At 34.7% G+C, this 20,586-nt stretch overlaps 1 protein-coding gene across 2 annotated transcripts in view; it reads right to left on the reverse strand.

The window, feature by feature from the left end:
* The window catches only part of RDX (radixin), a 98,561-nt gene that overhangs the window by 8,396 nt on the left and 69,579 nt on the right, over positions 1-20,586 (reverse strand). Inside the window, exons 11-14 of one of the 2 annotated variants that reach the window (XM_015100904.3) lie at positions 20,392-20,552; positions 18,433-18,525; positions 12,202-12,438; positions 11,125-11,285 (exon numbers count right to left, since the gene is read on the reverse strand). In XM_015100904.3, the coding sequence (XP_014956390.1) occupies positions 11,125-11,285; positions 12,202-12,438; positions 18,433-18,525; positions 20,392-20,552 (652 nt within the window). Of the gene's footprint in view, positions 1-8,733; positions 11,286-12,201; positions 12,439-18,432; positions 18,526-20,391; positions 20,553-20,586 lie in introns of those variants that run through there. The other variant, XM_015100903.3, reaches the window with a different exon arrangement.

Genomic DNA, 20,586 nt, shown 5'->3' on the forward strand with positions numbered 1-20,586 from the left:
GGGCTAGGAAGTCTCTATGTTGACTTGACTAAACATTTCTAAGCATGCCTGTAACCTACGCAAAAACAGAACTCAGCAGCTGGAAGAGCAATAGAAAGATGGCAACTACTACAGACTGAGGACCTAGACTTCATGAGCCTCTCTGGTATTAGCTTAGAATTTACTGTGACTCTAAGGGAATCGGAAGAGAGGCAGACTGCAAACCATTAACATCACTGTTTCTTCTAATCAACATGAAATATCATTAGCACTTTGAAACTAATCTAGGCTGTATCCCCCTAAAATATTTGGGGTCCAAGAAAATCACTTAACCAAAAGTCTATAGGTACAAGAGCAATATTTAATCTGAAACGTAAAGTCTGAAATCAAAGGACGTTTTCCTAAAGTCAGAAAGGAAGATCACATAAAGAGTAGGATGAATTAAGTTGATCTACCTTTTTAAATACCAAAGAAAACTTTGACACTCTATGAAATACTTTTGCCTCTGCTTGGTGTCACGGTCAAGTGCTTCGTCTGCAATTATCTGACCTTGCCATTTTTCATTTTAATAAAAGTAAGCAAATGAAAACTCTACACTGAAGAAATGGTGGCACTCAAAGGAAATTAAAAACCAAAAAGCTACCCAAGCTACCTTTAGAAAAGCCTACCCTAAAAAAAAAGGAAAAAAAAAAAGCCTACCCTACTCATTTGCTGCATTTTTCTTTAAATAACATTTTCTGATTATAAAATTTGAAGAAGTCAGAGGAGTTTTATATACTGGCTGATCTTTTACCCTCTGGTCCTCAAAAGTGAAAAGACCATTACAGCCATCTCACCTTTTAAACCTGAAATACAGAAATCCAATTTATGAAATGGAAAAGTGTCTACTTTTCTTATAAAGATGCTTCTATAAGCACATATTACTACTTACATTTTTAAAATGTAAAAAGTGCACCTATGTCATTTGAGTAAACCAAAACAACCTCCTGTATTTTAGGAATATCTAAATCTTATATAAACTTACCTCATCCACACTGACTATGACACAATATCTTAAACAGGATAAAATGCAAGCAGTGTTTGCACCAGAATACATGGCAGTACTGTTTATAAAACAAAGTATTAGTAAAAATATAAGTTTTCATAAGGGGCATCCACATAATTAAATACTGTGGTATTTTTGTACTTCTATGTAATGATTTCCAAATTACACCATTCAGTGAAAGAAGCGCAAACTATGTATACAGAATGCTATACCTCATGTAAACAAGAAGTATATAACATATGCAAGCTTCTGTATGTATAGGTAATTTCCAGGAGGTATAAGTTGGAAAAAAATACTGAGTTGGCCAAAAGTTCATTCGGGTTTTTCCATAACATCTCATGGAAAAATCTGAACTTTCTGGCCAACCCAATAGTTAACTTTGGGGAGAGCTGCAAGACTAGAGGACAGAGGGAAGTAAGCTTAACTTTTTGGTATTACCTTATTTCTACCTACTGACTTCAGTTTCATGGTTACATATTTTTTTAAATTTTAATGATTTAACCAAGTTCTTTAAAAATGAGACTTAGTCATAAAGTAGTTAAGTATGACCTAAAGCACCTTTACAAAGGCAATTTCAACACGTGATAATAAAGACAATGAAAAATGTATGTCTTTAATAGTTATAACTTAATAGCTACTTTCCTAGATTTTAAAATTTTCCTTATGCATAGCTCAAAATTCTTTTAATAAAAAAGAGAGGGAATCTGGCAATAATAATTATTTTAATGATTAAAATAATCTCAAAAAAAGTAACCAAAAATCCTTCAGTACTCCAGTTTTCTGAGGCTTAGCTGTGATACAAACTGTTGCTATATATGGATATTTACAAAAATCAACACAAACAATTAACCGGTGTTTGAGAAGGAAATTCTACCTGTACTGTTTGGGGTAATGGATATCCTGATATTTACTTAAAGTAAAAAAATAATTTATAGTAAAAAAAAAAAAAATGGTAAACTTAGTGGAAAGTTAAGTAGTAATTAGCAAAAGGGCTATAAGAAAACTGAATATTAAATTATATTTCAATACTGGCTATTCTAACATAAACCATTATTATTCAGTAAACTCTATTATAAGAAAACCAGATACACTGCTATTAAAGAAAATGCAATTATTTAGTGGCAGAGAATCCAGTTAATATTAGGACGCCTACTCAGTGATTAATTTAGAACTCTGATGCTCCCCAGTAGCTTGAATTTTACAAATGAAGGAAAATTTTCCCAGTCTCATTAATCAAGTCAATATCATGTTTCTTTGTATACTAATCATAATAACCTCTCATTTTAACTCCTGAACATCTTATCTCAACTTCTCTTCTGATTTTTTTACTTTCTATACCTTAATTTGAGTTCATGTCTCAAGTTCATGTCTACAGTTTCCTTGACACTGTCACAGGGTCAAATCTGTCTCATAACTCTACCAGGGCTTTGCATAAATAGCAACTGCTCTGTAAATCACTGGAAGAATGACTGCCTCTATGAATGAATATGCATGTATATATTAATCTTATTACTTAATGGAAGAAAATCCATGCCTCCTAGTTTTCCATTCATCTTTCCTTTCATAATACCATTAAACTGAAAGCCTCTTAAAATTTCTAATGCCTAAGAACGAACACATAATGGCTCAAAAATAGGTAGTGGAGAACATTTTCCTACTTCTGTACATCACATCAGTAATCTATAGAAGGCATACTGGCTTCCAGTCTTCCTAATGCTTGATAATATTCCCCAAACGTTAATGCCAACAATCTGCTCTAAAAATGAAATTACTTTTCCAATGGATGTATCTTCTATACATTGATAAAAAGCCTTTGATACAGCCTATGTGCCCCCCCCATTCATTATATTCTTAAAGCATCAAGTATACTGAAATGTAATGTGGCCCAGCACATTAAACTGTAAATAACATACATGGTTAGGTTCTGGGTTCTAATTCAGGTTTTCTACTGTTTGCTACTCTAGTTTTTACACAATGAAGGTATTCACAATGTATTTTTAGAATACAAGTAAACTGCTAAATAAAAGTGATTTGATTTTGCCCCCAATCAACAAAAATATTTTTCAACATTTTTAGTTTTTAAATATTTTAGAAAATTAATCGAAGTGAAAGTCCTAAGAAACTAAAATGTGTGATCATGTAGTACATTTGCAAATTACTAATGAAATAATTTAAAAGAAAGCAAACATATTCATCAGATTATGATTTCCTGTTACATATATTTTGTCTTAAAAAGTACTCTTAAAACACAAATTAAAAAGCTTCAAACATCTACATTTCATCTCTATACCAATGATAAATCAACATATTTTAAAGTTAGTAAGGTGGGGGGCAACCATCCACCTATAACTCAGATTACCAAAAGAACATACACTTATATTCAGAATTGTATGGCCTAAAAATTGAGAAGTATTATTAAAATTATCTGGGGAAAATAAGCAAAAATAAGGGGGGAAAAAACAAACATATCATTTGGGCATAAGCATATGAATCCAAAAAAAAAAAAAAATCTTCAGAAATTTCCAAATTAATTTGTTCAAAGTTGTCACAGCCAGTGAAAAATTATGTATGGATATTGAGATAATCCTCATTGAGTTGTGTTTCGATATATATACTCCCTTCATAATTATCTGAAAGAACTTTTTCCTGGACCCCTTAAAACCTATTTGAAAAAACCTTCAAGTTTCTTCCAGTCACTACATTATTAGTCATTATCGAGCAGAAAGGATATTGATAGAACTGCTGTAGGCACACTTTGCAGAAAGTTTTTCAACTATAAACAATTCTTAATAATTCAAAAGTATATGGTTATTAACATTTGGTCACCACATGCCAATGAAACAATGAGTCTGGAATCTAAACGTCTGTATCTGAACCTAGGGAAATGCTCCAAAACAGACATCTGATTTGGAACTATGAAATCGCTTATAAAACTAGAGCGTAACAGAGTGCAACGACTTGTAATTAGAACTCAGAATCTAGTCTATTTGTTCTTGGGTGTTCTTAGTTTCCAGCTCTTTTCTTGTCCCACTAAAGAACCCATTCTTAAAAGCTCAGGGATAAAATGGAGGTCTTAACTGTCCTCAGAAGATGTTATTTGGAAAACAAACGGAAGGAAAAAGATTACCACATATAGCAAACATGAGAGCAAATTACATCTAAATGTTTCCTTTAAACACTCAGAAGGTAGTAATACCATTCATTTCCATGACCACAGCCTTTCTGCAGGCTAATTACACTATAGCCCTTTCTAGTCCATTGTATAGAGCAGCATGAATTTTCCTTTGGAGCAAAGTTCAGTTATTATTCCCTTCTGTAACTGCATTCCCAAAGGCACCAGATGTCTTCAAATCAAACTAAACCACCTCAGCGAAGGATTAAAGCCCCCATTAATTCCTGACTCAACCTTCCCCAGCTTTACCATCCTGCAGTCAGAACACAGGAAACTACATTTTCTATTCCAGTTGTAACAGTCTACTTTTCATCTCTCTAGACTTTGACCACTCTACATAATCTCTCTTCTGTCTCATTAATAGTTCCTTCATTAAAAGGTATTTTTTCCTCTTAAAAAAACACAAGACTAAAGCACAAGAAACAAAAGAAAAATAAATTAAATTTCATCAAAATTAAAAATGCTTGTGCATCAAAGAAGACTATTGATAGAATAAAAAGGCAACTCACAGAATGGGAAAATTATCTGCACTCATATATCTGGTAATAGGCTAACATCCACAACGTATAAAGAACTTCTATAATTCAACAAGTTTAAAATGGTAAAAACATGAATATACATTTCAGCAAACAAGATACAAATGGTCCATAAGCGTAAGAGAAGATGTTCAACACCAGAGAAATGCATCATAAGGAAATTAAAGTCAAAATCAAAATGAGATACCACTCCATCTACTTGGATTGCTATTAGCAAAAGCAACATGAAAGGGATTTCCCTGGCTGTCTAGTGGTTAGAACTCAGCACTTTCACTGCTGTGGCCTGGGTTCAATTCCTGGTTGGGAAACTAAGATTCCGCAAGCAGAGTGGCCAAATAAAATAACAACTGTTGGTTGAGGATGTGGAGAAACTGGAACTCTTATGCATTGCCAGTGGGAATATAAAATAGTGTAGTTGCTGAGAAAGACAGTATTGGCAAATTTCTTACAGAATTAAACACAGAATTATCACATGATTCAGCAATTACATTCCTGGGTATATACTCAAGAACTAAAAGCAGGAACTCAAACAGATATCTGTACACTAATGTACATAGCAGCACTGTTCACAACAGTAAAAATGCAGAAATAATCCAAATGTCCATTAACTTAATAATGAATGGATAAGGGAAATGTGGTATATGTGTACAATGGAATATTACTTAGCCTTGAAAAAGAATAAAACTTTGATATGTCCTACAATACAGATGAACCTTAAAAATATGCTAAGTGAAATAATTTAGATACAAAAGGATAAATATAGGAGTCAGCCCACTTATATGAGGTACCTAGAATTGTCAAATTCAAAAACACAGAAATTAGGATAATGATCACCAGACACTGGGAAGAGGGAGGAATGGGAAGTTAGTATTTAATGGATAGAGAGAGTCTGTTAGGGCTGATGAAAAGCTCTGGAGATGGGATAGTGGTGATGTGTGGTTACACAACAATATGAATACCCTTAATGTCAACACTTGAAAATTGTTAAAATGGTAAATCTTATACTTTAATACAATAAAGTAATGAAGATTCAGCTGAAATCTAACTCTACTAACCTTCTCAGTATTGAACACAGATTACTATACCGACTGGTTGTCAACTGGGTATAAAATGAGTCTTTTTATAAAGTTGGAAAAACTTTTTAAATTAGGCACTTTATTTTTTTAGAGTATCTTTAAACATTGATCAGTGTTTAAAATTTGACCTATAAAATGAAAATTAAGTCATTTATCAGAGAACAACCATACTTAAGAAACTGGACTGTATATTCTTATTCTCTACCAGTTGCTCATTTTCCTCTACTGCTCTTCTTTATGTTGTAGTCGTCTCCTTCATCACACAGTGTATCTTTTTATCCAAATCAGCTAACATTTAAAAGCAAATAATTACATAAATGGAATGATGGTATATAAAACTAAAATGCTACATCTGAATTACACAGACTTTAGAGTATAAACAAAAGGAAAGAGAGGAAGGGGTAGTGTTGCCCTATGAGCTTAAGACATTCTTGCATTTCTAGGTTTATAAAACATCTTTTTAAGTTGCATACACTATAATACAGTGCTAGAAGGCTTTGATATAATAAATCCATATTTTATCAAAAGGAATTTCTCCAAGGATTATTACATAAATCTCAGAAATTCTGATCCCATGTTACCACTAAGAACATGGACATATGGCTATATAGACTTAATTGAACAACACCAGTCAACTACTTTTAAGAGCAAACTCAGTGACATGCATAATTATCAAAGCAAACCTAAATTTTAAAAATGTTCATCAAATAAAACTGAACAATTAAAACAGTAATAAATTACAAGGATGGAAGCAACTGACTAGATATAAGCACGGAGGAATCTGGGCATACAAATACCATGAATCAATAAAATGGTGTTGCCATCTTAAAAGAAATTTAGTATTGTAACAGATTATTGCAAATGATCCAAGAGCTAAGATAAATATTTGAGGTTTCACACTTTAAGATAGTCCAAAACAATGGGTTACAGTCATTCTAATCATACTTCTATACTCTAGAATATACAACATACTGAATAAAAGTGTATTGGCTAAATGTGTATGTGTCCTAAGTTACCTCAGTTTGTGGGGAGAAGAAGGGCGTTTAAGAACCTGGAACTATTTAGTAGCTAGGGAACTCCATAGCCAAACATAAGTTTGAATTTAAAGACATGCCATGCGGTAATTATCTCAGTCATATCTTTAACCCTAAAATTCTGTAAGAAATAATAAAGAATATTTCAACTCCTAAGGCAGCATGAAAGTGACAGTCACTTTTGCAACCCCATGGACTATATAGTCCATGGAATTCTCCAGATCAGAATACTGGAGTGGTTAGCTATTCCCTTCTCCAGGGGATCTTCCCAACCCAGGTATCAAACCCAGGTCTCCCGCATTTCCAGTGGATTTTTTACCAGCTGAGCCACAAGGCAAGCCCAAGAATACTGGAGTGGGTGGCCTATCCCTTTTCTAGCACATCTTCCCAATCCAGGGATCAAACTGGGGTTTCCTGCATTGCAGGTGGATTCTCTACCAATTGAGCTATCAGGGAATCCCCTAAAGCAGCGTACGTAACCTCAAATCAGAAAACTTCTGTTATCACAGTTTAAGGGAGTTTGAAACATTGAGGCAGCAAAGCAAGAAGTCATCATCTTTCCAGGGGGAAAATGGTAGCTCTTAAAATCACTAAGATGGAGACATTAAGAAATAGGTCTACTAGGAAAAAAGGGGAGTTAAAATTAACTGGAAAAGCCAGGGATGAGAAGGTGACAGGCTTTAATATATGGCAGGCCAATTTTTCCTTGCTAACAGTGTAATACATGAGGAGTCATTATTGCCTTGACAGTTTATGAAGTTATGCTATCTGCTGAATCCATAGTGCTTTTAAAATGTAGTAGAGTATTTGTCATTCTACATGATAAACCACACAGGACTATTTAATAGACTATCTCCTAATTAAAAAAAAAAAAAAAGGAATGAAGTACAGAATAGGAAAAGTTAAAGTTATATTTAGAACAAATAAGAGAGAACTACCAGTGTAGTTCCATATTTAATGTTTCCCCTTATTACAGACAGATACCAAAGCTCTGGTTTACTAATCAGTTCAGTAAATTAATGCTAAAGGCAATAATCCCTATACTTTAAAGTTTTAGATTTCAAAAAGACTAATTACTTTTATTATGCATGCATACATACATAAAATGGGATGCTCTGGGGCCTAAAAAATCTTTTTATCTTTAATTCTAAAAATATCACCAATCAACAGGTGGTAAGAGCTGAGACAGAAAGTAATGGTATTTTTAATCATAACATTGGAACTCTTTTCTAATGATAACCAGGAGTGAGTTCTAATCAGTCTAAAATAACTTCCTAAGTGCTAATTCTAGTTCTAAGAGATAAACTCTACTCAGATAAAAAGCAAAATCTTGTAACACAAAATTCCCCTTTCTTTTCTAACAGAGTCAGAATAAAGAGATCACTACCTGTTTTTGAGAGCAGAAATAATAAAGTGACAAAATATTATTATAAACTGAGAAGACACCTGGCTTTTATTTTTCTTAGATTTATCACTTGTTTCTTTAGGAATAATCTTTATGATTTTTAAGAAGCACGTAGTATATAGCTCTTTAAAGAAAACTAACATTTTAACAGTGAGATTAATCAATGACAATGAAACTGTTTCTTCCTTAGGAAAACTACACACTCACTATACAGTAAGAGCAATGACTAGAAATCTTATATGATATTCAATTAGGAAGAGGGCTGATCTTTAATAATTTAACTTCTCCAGAAAATTAACAATCACTATTACTTCCATACCAAAAGATATATTATTTTAGGGAAAGAGTAAATGTATGAAGATTTTAAACTTTTTCCTATTCACTTCTCATCTTAAAAATATAATAATTTACAGATTAGAAATTATAATTTTCAGGAAATATATATAAGAAGTCCATGTTAAATAACAACAGTGAACTGTGAAGGCATGAGCTTTTGTCACTTTATTGTTAATCAATGAATGTTATCCAAAATTATAGATGTAATGTAACTTAATTATACAACACAAAATTATGCTAATGGGAAAAGCCTGTTGGAATTTACCAAATACTCATTAATATATTTTTACATTGCTATATGAACATGTGCTTCTCAACTGCTAATAATAAAAGTTATAATTGGTTTAATGAAAACCCATATTGCAAATAGTTGTTCCTGTTTAGAAAAATTCACACAGCTTTAAAAATGGATTAAATCCATTTTAATCCTAACCTACAAATAGATTATAAACAGCAAATATAACTGGTAATTTTTCAACACTGATATCAAACTGAAGTAGGAATGGTAGTGCACACAATTCAAAATGAAGCAAATTAATAAAAACCCAATAGAAATCCAAATTTTCACCTATTATGGCAATTGTTTAATGCTCTGAAGTGAACACATGCTTTACACCATGAATATCAGGGCTCACCATCTATTCCTCTCATGTGCTACAAGGAGAAACATTCTCTTCCACCGTGTTTTGAAGGATGTGCACAACCACTGTACAACAGTCACTTCAAGGTTAACCAGTTACTTATTTGTCCTACTAAATCCAAAAAATATATATTAAATGCAACCTTTCCTTTTCATAATGTCTGCCCAGATTAATCCTTTTAAAGTCAGCAAAATCAAAAAAGCACAAGAGATACTTTCAGACACAACTTAAATCTACTGTGCATGAAAAATGTCTAACAAAATGGCAATTTTAATAGATAAATGTAAATTTGAACGCATAATACCAGATGGAAAGTAGCTGAACCACACAGAGAAAACAAGGCTTTCCTTATCTTCAAATCTAGATGTTTTACAGTAAAGAAAATGTTAGAACATGTGACTATTCAACATCTTTTAAACTGGAAAGATTTCTTCGTAAAACATTAATGAAATTAATATAACCTAAAATTATAATTTCTAAAACACAATTAGCTAATAGAATTTAAGTATCTTTAGAGATTGAAAAAAATAAGCACAATGATTTAGAAACCAAATATGCTAAAATGATTATGTAATAATTACATCAAGAATGAAGGTACAGACATTCGTCATATGCTACAAGGGCAACCTCTCTCTCATCCATTCACACACACATACACACTTCCTCAGACATACAACACCCTTCCAGAAGACAGTATACCAGTGAGAGCTTACAATTTTAATACAAATCAGAGTCCCACAGTTCAGTTCAACAAAAAGGCAGTTAAAATTTAGCACTCTTAAGATATTCTGAAGGAAAAAGAAATCTCAAAAATATTCCTTTATGATGGAAAGTATCTCTATGTGTTATAAAGCATACAGCTTACACATTTCACTGTGTTTGAACGACCAGTCACTGCAGGTATAGTAGTGAGGTAGTATTACTGTCCCTTTCTCGGGACTGATGTTTTCATACGCTGCCCTTCCAGAGAGGTCCAGGTTTTTTTTTTAATGATGACAATCAATTACCAACAAATGTATAATTTCTTTTATTAAATATCTGTTTTTCTAAACCAATCTATGAAATATTTCGGAGACAACTGTCATTTGCAGTAGTGTTTCATCAATAAACTTTCCTAGGGAACCACTTACTACCTGCTGTCTATACCTTTGTGAAATCAGTGGGCAAAGAAAACCAAAGGATGACAGGAGATGAAACACCAATCAATCCAGCTGTCAAAGAGGACTGCAATTTTAAAAAACCCAATAATGTTTTAAATTGAGCTTTAAAAAATTAACCACAAGCTGTACACTACACTATTTATTAAACTTTCTAATCCTTTTCATGATTCATAGCCATCTTCTACACAATAATCAAAGACTTTTCACCTATGCTTATTTTAATCACTGCCAATGATTCAAACATGCAGTGCTATGGTTAGAGGGCATATTAAGGTATGAAAAGTACACACTGAGAAAAGGAGAATGAGAGAGAATCTGGAAATATATGCAGCTAAAATATGGGAAGAGAAGGAAAGAGTGCTCTACCTAAACACTCATTAAGTCACCATCATCCTGTAAAATGTACAAAGTGCTTAAATCATACACACACATTTGTCAGACATGATAATTAGTGTTAATCCTCAACAGAAAAGAAAAAAAAAGAAAATGAAAAATGTGAAAAAGGAGGTGATGGAGCACTGTTCTTCATTCCCTGGCCCAAAAGAAAAAGAAAATCAAGCATGGTATCACACTGCCTTAATGCTGAAAAGCTCCCCTTAAATGTCTTTTAGCCACCACAGTCAAACTGGTGTAAGTGCTTTGGCAAGGTGGGATGTATTCCATCACATCCGCAAAGGCCTGCTTTTCTCTGTTGGTGGTTCAGCTTATGAAGAACATGTATGCAAAATAACAGCTCTCACATTGCTTCAAACTCATCAATACGTTGCTTTGTATTGCCTTGCCGAATCTGTCGCAGAGTCTTGTACTTATCACGGCCTGCTTTAACATTCTCAGCATGAAGAACATCATTTTGTGTTTTCTTGGTTTCATCTCTGGCTTGGGCTAATTCTGAACTTAATGCCTGTTTAAAAAATAAAGAGTATGACTATTATTCTTTTCTTAGATTTTAAAAAAAATCTATGGAAAAGGTTTAAAGACAAAAATACATATATAACACATCTTTGACTCTGTACTATATTAACATTTCCACTGTGAAATCTTTTTCTTTAAGTTGTTTGTGTGTTTTACTTTTAGTAATGGTGTGGGGGATAGTGGTTAGAAAGGAATATCCATGGCCTTTCATTTCTATACTCTGCAACTATGATTTGTGTGTTATTCTAAATTTCCTTAACCTTCTCATCTAATACCTGAAATGACTTAAAAAGGTTCAATGTAGCCATTATGGTTTGTGTTACCGTAAGATCTAAAATCTATACCATGAGAGAAACTTTCTCCAAAAGGATAATATTACCACTATCACCTCATTTTTCATATTAATATTTAAAATTTCACAATTTAAAAATTAGAGAACTTATTTTAGCAAGTTCTCCAATGGGCATAATACTACTAAAATTTACTATTTTGACCTAATTATGCATTTAATAAGCTGATCTTTTGCCATTATAAAATTTGAACAAAAAATTAAGATTCTGTAATGTTTTACAGGTAGTCTTTTAAATTATCATTGCTTTATATGTATACTGTTTAAAAACAAAGTTTGCTTCTTAAACACAGTATTAACATTAGGTTAAAAGTTATAATTAAATAATAACTTACTAATTAAGGTCTCTACACAAGGCTAACAAACATCTGGTAACAAGGACATACAACGGAAAAAATAATATGCCTGTAGGCCAAGCATTTACAAACCAACCACAAGGCCAGCTAGAGCCAAACGCTTCCAAAAATCAAGTATTCCTTTTTAGTAAGTTTGATTTAACAAATGGGGGAAATGCAAACTATATTTAAATGCGCATACAAACTGCAAATTTAAATACCTGAAGTTGCTTTTTAACACGTTCATTTTTCTGTGTTTCTGTCACACGTTCCTCCTCACTTCTATGGTTCATCACCCCATCATTTGATAACTCAGCGCTAGCCTCAGCATTATTCTCATCATGCTCATCGTGTTCATTTTCTGTCGGAGGAATGACTGGTGGTGGCGGAGGCGGGGCAGACATCACAGTCTTTAACTCTTCTTTGGTCTTTTCCAAGTCTTCCTGGGCTGCAAAAGCCTAAACAGAAAAAATAAGCTTATCAGCAACTTACCTTGAAAACCAGTAATTAAAAGAATCAAGTCATCCTTTCTTTCTATATGTCAAGATAATAAAAACAAGCCCCAGTGATAGAAGCTTATTTTCAGAATTAAAGACACCACTGTGCAAATCCTAATAAAACTGTTAATTCTAGCAAGGATTATCAATTGCTGCTAAAATTGTACAAATGGTTGATGAGAAAATGGATATAGGTATAATGACAAAGAAATTCACATGTTATAGATACATTTTAGCTATGATAAAATATAATCAGACATGGGAAGAATAAGACTGTTATTACTCTAATCCCATGATCAATTAAAATAACTAATGGTGGGCCAATCAGATATTAAGTGTCTTCTGATATAATGCAACAGGAAATATCGAACATCACCAACTGTCTGAGTAATTATACCATGCTGGGTTGCCTGGAAAAGTCCTGGTGTATTATTAACAACACTCCCTTACACTCTCAAAAAGTGTTCCAGTTTGGATAGTAAATTATATGAAAATTTCACTTATAAGGCATCATAGCCAGAAACTTTTAACTTGAATCCTTCAAGCTTTTAGATTTATCTTTCAGCTTACAAGAATACTGAAGGAAAAAAGACAAGCTGAATGACATCATAAGGAAACTAGAAAAATAAAGAAGGAAGGACAATGTGGATCCTTTTAATAAATCAGTATCACAAAAAGAAGAACTGCCCTACTAAAAGAGAGCAAACAGATGCAATGCAAAGTCCTACTCTGGACACTGGCTTGGCAAATTAGCACAAATAGACTTTTTGGGTGAACTCTGAATACTGTGTGCTCAGAAATATACCCACGCATATATGGTTAATTAACTTACAACAAAGCAGCCAAGAATATAGATTAGGGAAGGGAAACTAGACAGCCACATGCAAAAGGATGAAGCTGGACGCCTACTGTACACACGACAGAGAAATATCAACCCAACACGGATCAAAAAACTTGAACACAGGACCTGAAACCATAAAACTTTTCAAGAATATATAGACAGTAAGTGCCTTGATATAGGTCTTGGTGATAAATTTTTGGATTTAACACCAAAAGCAAAAGCAATACAAACAAAAACAAACAAGTGGGACAACTTTAAACCAAAAGGCTTTGCAAAGCAATATATATTTATCTATATCTATATATACATACACACATACATATAGATATATCAAGAATATGAAGAGGCAAGATACAAAATGGGAGAAAATATATGTGAATTATAGGTCTGATAAGGTGTTAATACCCAAAATATGTGAAGAATTCATACATCTCAACAGAAAAAAAAAAAAAACCAACCCTAATAGTATTTTTTTTTAATGAGCAAATGATATAAACAGACATTTTTTTCTAAAGAAGACAGAGATGGCCAACAGGCACACAGAAAGATATTCAACTTCATTAATCATCAGGGAAATGCAAATCAAAACCACAATGAGATAACACATCATACCTGTAAGAATGGCTACTATCAAAAATACAAGAAAATAATTAGTGTTGGTAGGATGCGGAAAAAAGGGAACACTTGTTCACCTTCACTGGGAATGTAAACTGGAGTAGCCACTGTGGAAAAGAGTATGAAGATCCCTTAAAAAATTTAAAACAGAACTACTATATATAATCCAGCTATTCTACTTCTAAGTACTTATCCACAGGAACAAAACGCTAACTCAAAAAGATACATGCATACCCTCAATATGTTCACTGCAGCTTTATTTACACAACAGCCAAGATAGGGAAGAAACCTAAGTGTCCAATATTGTATTGCTGTTCTTTCATCACTAAGTCGTGTCTGGCTCTTTGCAACCCCATGGACGGAAGCTTGCAAGACTCCTCACTCCTCTGTCTGTAGGAGTGTCCATGCAAGAATTACTGGAGTGGGTTGCCATTTCCTTCTCCAGGGTATCTTCCTGACCCAAGGATTAAACCCAAGTCTCCTGCATTGAGGGCAGATTCTTTATTGCTGAGCCACCACGGAAGTCCCCATACAATGCAAATATAAATATAAAGACAATATGTTCAAATATTAAGATTTTGGATTTCCAAAATCTTAAGATATTGGATTTCCATCCAGTACACATATACAGTGGAATATTATTCAGCTATAAAAAGAAAATATTGCCATTTGCAACAACACAGATGGACCTTGAGGGTATTATGCCAAGTAACATAAGTCACACAGAGAAACTAAATTACCTCACTTATATGTGGAATCTAAAAAATCAAAAAACACACAAAACAAAACAACTGAGCTTACAGATACAAAGAACAGACCAATGGTTACCAGAAACAAAAGTGGAAGAGGAATGGGAGAAGGGAATCAAAAAGTAGAAACTCCCATGTATAGAATAAATGAGTCATGGGGATATAATGTACAGCATTATATGGACTAACATGGACTATAGTTAATAATATACTCTATATTTCACAGGTGCTAAGAAATCAAATCTTAAAAGTTTACATTACAAGATGAAAATTTCTGTAGCTATATGATGATGGATGTTAATAAGACTTACCATGATGATCATTTCACAACAGATACAAATACCGAACCATATTATACACCTGAAAATACATTATATGTCAATTATATCTAAATGGAAAACTTTTGAATATAGTCTAAGATGAGATGAAAACTGACTCAAATGGAACAGTATGTACAGCATGAGCTCACTCTGGACATACAACTGTACTGCTGTTGTTCAGTCACCAAGTCATGTCCAACTTTTTGCAACTCCATGGGCTGCAGCACACCAGGTTTCCTTGTCCCTCACTATCTCCCAGAGTTTGCCCAAGTTCATGTCCATTGCATCGGTGATACCATCCAACCATCTCATCCTCTGTCACCCTTTTCTCCTGCCTCCAATCTTTCCATGCATTCTGGGTCTTTTCCAATGAGTTGGCTTTTTGCATCAGGTGGCCAAAATACTGGAGCTTCAGCTTCAGCATCAGTCCTTCCTATGAATATTCAGGGTTGATTTCCTCTAAGATTGACCGGCTTGATCTCCTTGCTGTCCAAGGGACTCTCAAGAGTCTTCTTCAGCATGACAGTGCAAAAGCATCAGAGTTCAAAAGCATCAATTCTTCAGCAATACCAATGTATATGTATACACATACATACATTCAATATGTCAGCAAATTTGGAAAACTCAGCAGTGGCCACAGGACTGGAAAAGGTCAGTTTTCATTACAATCCCAAAGAAGGGCAATGACAAAGAATGTATAAACTACCACACAACTGCACTCATTACACATGCTAGCAAAGTAATGCTCAAAATCCTTCAAGCTAGGCTTCAGCAGTACATGAACCAAGAACTTCCAGATATACAAGCTGGGTTTCAAAAAGGCAGAGGAACTAGAGATCAAACTGCCAACATTAACTGGATCATGGAGAAAGCAAAAGAATTCCAGAAAAATATCTACTTCTGTTTCATTGACTATGCTAAAGCCTTTGATTGTGTGTATCATAACAAACTGAAAAATTCTTGGAGATGGGAATACCAGATCACCTTACCTGTCTACTGAGAAACCTGTATGCAGGACAAGAAGTTAGAACCACACATGGAACAACGGACTGGTTCAAAATTGGGAAAGGAGTACAACAAGGCTGTATACTGTCACCCTGCTTATTTTAACTTGTATGCAGCACATATCATGTGAAATGCCAGGCTGGATGAATCACAAGCTGGAATCAAGACTGCCAGAGAAATATCAACAACCTCAGATATGCAGATGACACCACTCTAATGGCAGAAAATGAAGAGGAACTAAAGAGCCTCATATAGAGGGTGAGAGAGGAGAGTGAAAAAGCTGGCTTAAAACTCAACATTTAAGAAACTAAGATCATGGCATCCAGTTCCATCACTTCATGGCAAACAGAAGGTGAAAAAATGGAAGCAGAGACAGAGTTTATTTTCTTGGGCTCCAAAATCCCTGGGGATGATGACTGCAGCCATGAAATTAAGATGCCTAGCTTTCTGGAAGGAGAGCTATGAGAAACCTAGACAGCATATTAAAAAACAGAGATATCATTTTGTCAACAAAGGTCTGTGTAGTCAGTTATGATTTTTCCAGTAGTCATGTACAGATGTCAGAGTTGAACCATAAAGAAAGTTGACAGCTGTAGAACTGATGCTTTCAAATTGTGGTGCTGGAGAAGATCCTGCAAGTCCAGCAAGGAGATCAAACCTGAATATTCATTGCAAGGGCTGATGCTGAAGCTCCAATACTCTGGGCACCTGATGGGAATAGCCAACTCATTGGAAAGCCCATGATGCTGGGAAAGACCGAGGGCAGAAGGAGAAGGGGACAGCACAGGATGAGATAGTTACATAGCATCACCGATTCAATGGACATGAACTGAAGCAAATTCCCGGAAATAGGGGAGGGGAGAGGAGTCTAGCATGCTGCAGTCCATGGGGTTGCAAAGCATCGGGGCAAAACTCAGTGACTCAACACCACCACCACACATATGCACATAGGAAAAGATCCTGGAAGGATATGCACTGCGATGTTAAAATACTGATCCTAGTTTGTGGGACTGTGATTTTTTTTTTTACATGCATTTTCTGATTTCTATAATTCACAGGATGTGTTTCTGTGATACATTATTTTTATAAGTTTATGTGTCCCTGAAGTTCATCAATCATTCCTAAGAGGGATACAATTCTAATAAAGGAAGAGTTAACATAAGTTAACAGTGCTTTCACTTTTGTGGAGTTCTATGTACATATATGGGCTTCCCACGTTGCCTGCCAATGCAGGAGATGTGAGTTCGATCTCTGAGTCTGGAAGATGCCCTGAAGAAGGAAATAGCAACCCACTCCAGTATTCTTGCCTGGGGAATCCCATGGACAGCGGAGCCTGGAAGGCTACCATCCATGGGGTCACAAAAGAGTCAGACACGACTTAGCAACTAAACAACAACATGTACATATATACATAACTCTCAATATAAAAAACTCTCCTATGAAACCCAAAGTGCTACAAAGAAAATTTAAGAGTGAAAGAAAACCATTTTAGCTAATAAGTACATGTTATAAGTACATGTTGTAGAAAAGTCACAGAATTATATACCTTTGAGTGTAAAAAATAATTATTATAGTTTCATTTAAAAGTTTAAAGTCTGAATTAAATCCTACCTTATATTCCCCACCCTTCCAAGTAAAGCCTAATTTTTCACATTTTTTGCCATTTCAGACAACAGTGGTTTCACATACTTAGGAACTCCGAAATATCAGTATCATTTTGATTACATTCTTCTAATTCAACCTTATAGCCAATCAATTGGTTGCCATGCCCCTTTGAGTCTATCAAAAAATGTCCTTCAACAATTCCTGTCCCTCTCTTTTCTCAATGCCACATCCTTAGTGAGTCATTAGCTTGTAAGTAATCCTGCCCACTATCGTAATCCATCCATCATTCTGACTGCTAAGCTGTTTTTATAAAACCATGCTTCATCATGTTACAAATGTGTTTTGAAATCTTCAGAGCCCAAAGTCTACAGATACTTCCCAACATCTTTCCTCTGAGCAGGGCGTTTACTTAAAGCCTTTCACAGCTTAATGACTTCTCTAACTTTCTAGCCTCAACTCTCAAAGTTCCTGAAATCAGATTCTTCCTATGCTCATTCAATTCCTACAATCTGGAATGACTATCTCTTCAGTCCCCATCTTTTCTACCCCCAAACTGAATGTCATTCAAGAGCCAGCTTAAACTTTTAAGGGTGGGTGTCCCCAACACCTGCCTCATTCCTAAAGAAACTAACACTTCTGTGTTCTCAAAGTACTTATTAGCTTTTATCACTAGATTAATATTAAACTACAATATGTACACATTCACACAGTGGTCTCTCTTCCCCTCTAAATCATGACTGTATCTTAATCTCTATAAGTTCAGTATATGCTGGGTACAAAATAGGTGTTCGGTAAATGACAGTGATGAACAAATGATTACTTTGTGTTGCCACTCAGTAGCCTCCTCTTCCTTTTTCTTCTTGGCTTCCTCTAGAAGTGCAATCTTGGCAGTGAATTCGGCAAGTTCTGCTGCCTAAAATAAATGAAACAATTGCCAATACTAAAAAAACATAACAGAGTTTCAATAATTTAAGTCAAAAAAGCTTTAATACACATGAACTGTTTTTTTCTTTTTTGGCCACGTCATGTGGCTTTTAAGATTTTAGTTTCCCCACCAAGGACAGAACCCACGCCCACTGCAATGAAAGTGCAAAGTCCTAACCACTGGATTGCCAGGGAATTCCAACATGGACTCTTTTTATATGTTTCTCATAGAGCCTTCTGTTTAAAAATCTTATTTGTATTATAAGCTCATAAGGAGACAAAGTGAGACTTTTTTATTATTCTATATACACAAAGTTACTCCTGTTTTCATAATAAGAACCTAGGAGCTACTTTTTAACTTCTGTCAATAAAGTATTTGCTAATGCTTACAGAAGGAAAAAAAAGAAAAAACTTTATATAATGCTTTTTATAGCACTTTGTCAAATAATCTCATTTGACTCCTTATTAGATCAAAGGGAGGGATCTGAGGCTCAGAAAGACCCAAAGACATACAGAAAGGAAATGCCTAAACCAATATTTAAATTCCAATTCTTCTAGGTGTCATGCATACTCATCATTTGCAGGTCTAGTAAATACACACAAAAAAATCCAATCATGACCCATCTTATAGTTAACTTATGATTATCTTATAAAATTTAGAATATACATAATGGCAATTTATCTAAAGCAAAACATGCCAGTAGCTTATATAAAATCTAAGGGATCAGAATCCTTTGTTAGCTACAAGCTCTATGTATCTTTTACGGTTTTATTTCTAGGTTTCTTTTTAAAAGAAGAAATAAACAGTTTAGGCTCATTTCTGAACTCTGTCATTAAGTTACTTGGATCTTTGGTTTGCTTTAAAGAAAGTATAGTATACCCAATTTTACAGAAGTTTTTTCTTTCTTTCTTTTCTTTTTTTCAGTTTCCATTATCTGAACTTATTTTCTTATTAGTCCTCATTGGCAAACAAAATTTTTACTGTTGATTTTGGGTACAACACACTTCTGGCAGTGGCTGCACAATACTGATCATTTATTTATTACAGTAAATAAATACTGCAACCTCCAAACTGTCTATTTTTACACTTATACTACCTTTATGATGACAGGTATTCCTGTCTGAATACAGAAAATGGTTCATTTACTTCATGGTTTTCATGTTTCTTTGTTGTTCTACTTACTGCTTTAAAATACATTCAAATAAAAAGGTATTTGAATGTATTTTAGGAGTTCATGTTTCAGCTTCCCTGGTGGCTCAGCTGGTAAAGAATCTACCTGCAATGAAGGAGATCTGGGTTCAATCCCAGGGCTGGGAAGATTCCCTGGAGAAAGGAATGGCTACCTACTCCAGTATTCTGGCCTGGAGAATTCCATGGACTGGATAGTCCATGAGATCATGAAGAGTCAGACACGACTGAATGACTTTCACTTTCACAAAGATATATGTCTTTGCAGTGAGTGCACATATACCATAGCGAGGAGAGCTGAAAACACATTTAACCAACACCTTTGTGTTCAGAGGGCTTTGTGTTCAGGTGGCTCAGTAATGAAGGAGTCCACCTGCCAGGCAGGAGACAAGGGAGATGCGCCAGTTCAACCCCTGGGTCGGGAAGATCCCTTGGAGGAGGAGATGGCAACCCACTCCAGTATTCTTGCCTGGAGAATCCCATAGACAGAGGAGCCAGGCAGGTTATAGTCCAAAGGGTCGCAAAGAGCTGGACATGATTGAGCTACTGAGTATGGGACGATGCATTTGTGTTCACAGAATATACAGTCTGAAATTGTGGGACAGATTTTATCCATGCTTTTGCCTGAATTTTTCTTTTTCCCCAATAGAACTCAGGTCCCCTTACCAGCTGCTCCTGATTCTTCATCTGGTCAGCAGCCTGTTTCGCTAGAGCAGACTTGGCCTCTTCAGCAGCTCGACGCTCCTTTTCAAGCCTTTCTGCCTCTTCTTTGGCTCGTTTTCGTTCCTGGTCCAATTCTAGAGCTTTTCGAGTCTGTTCTTCCAGTTCTGTCAAATATATATATCCCCCAAAACAATGATT

This window comes from Ovis aries, chromosome 15 (genome assembly GCF_016772045.2).
Source record: "Ovis aries strain OAR_USU_Benz2616 breed Rambouillet chromosome 15, ARS-UI_Ramb_v3.0, whole genome shotgun sequence".
NCBI classification, from domain to species: Eukaryota; Metazoa; Chordata; class Mammalia; order Artiodactyla; family Bovidae; genus Ovis; species Ovis aries.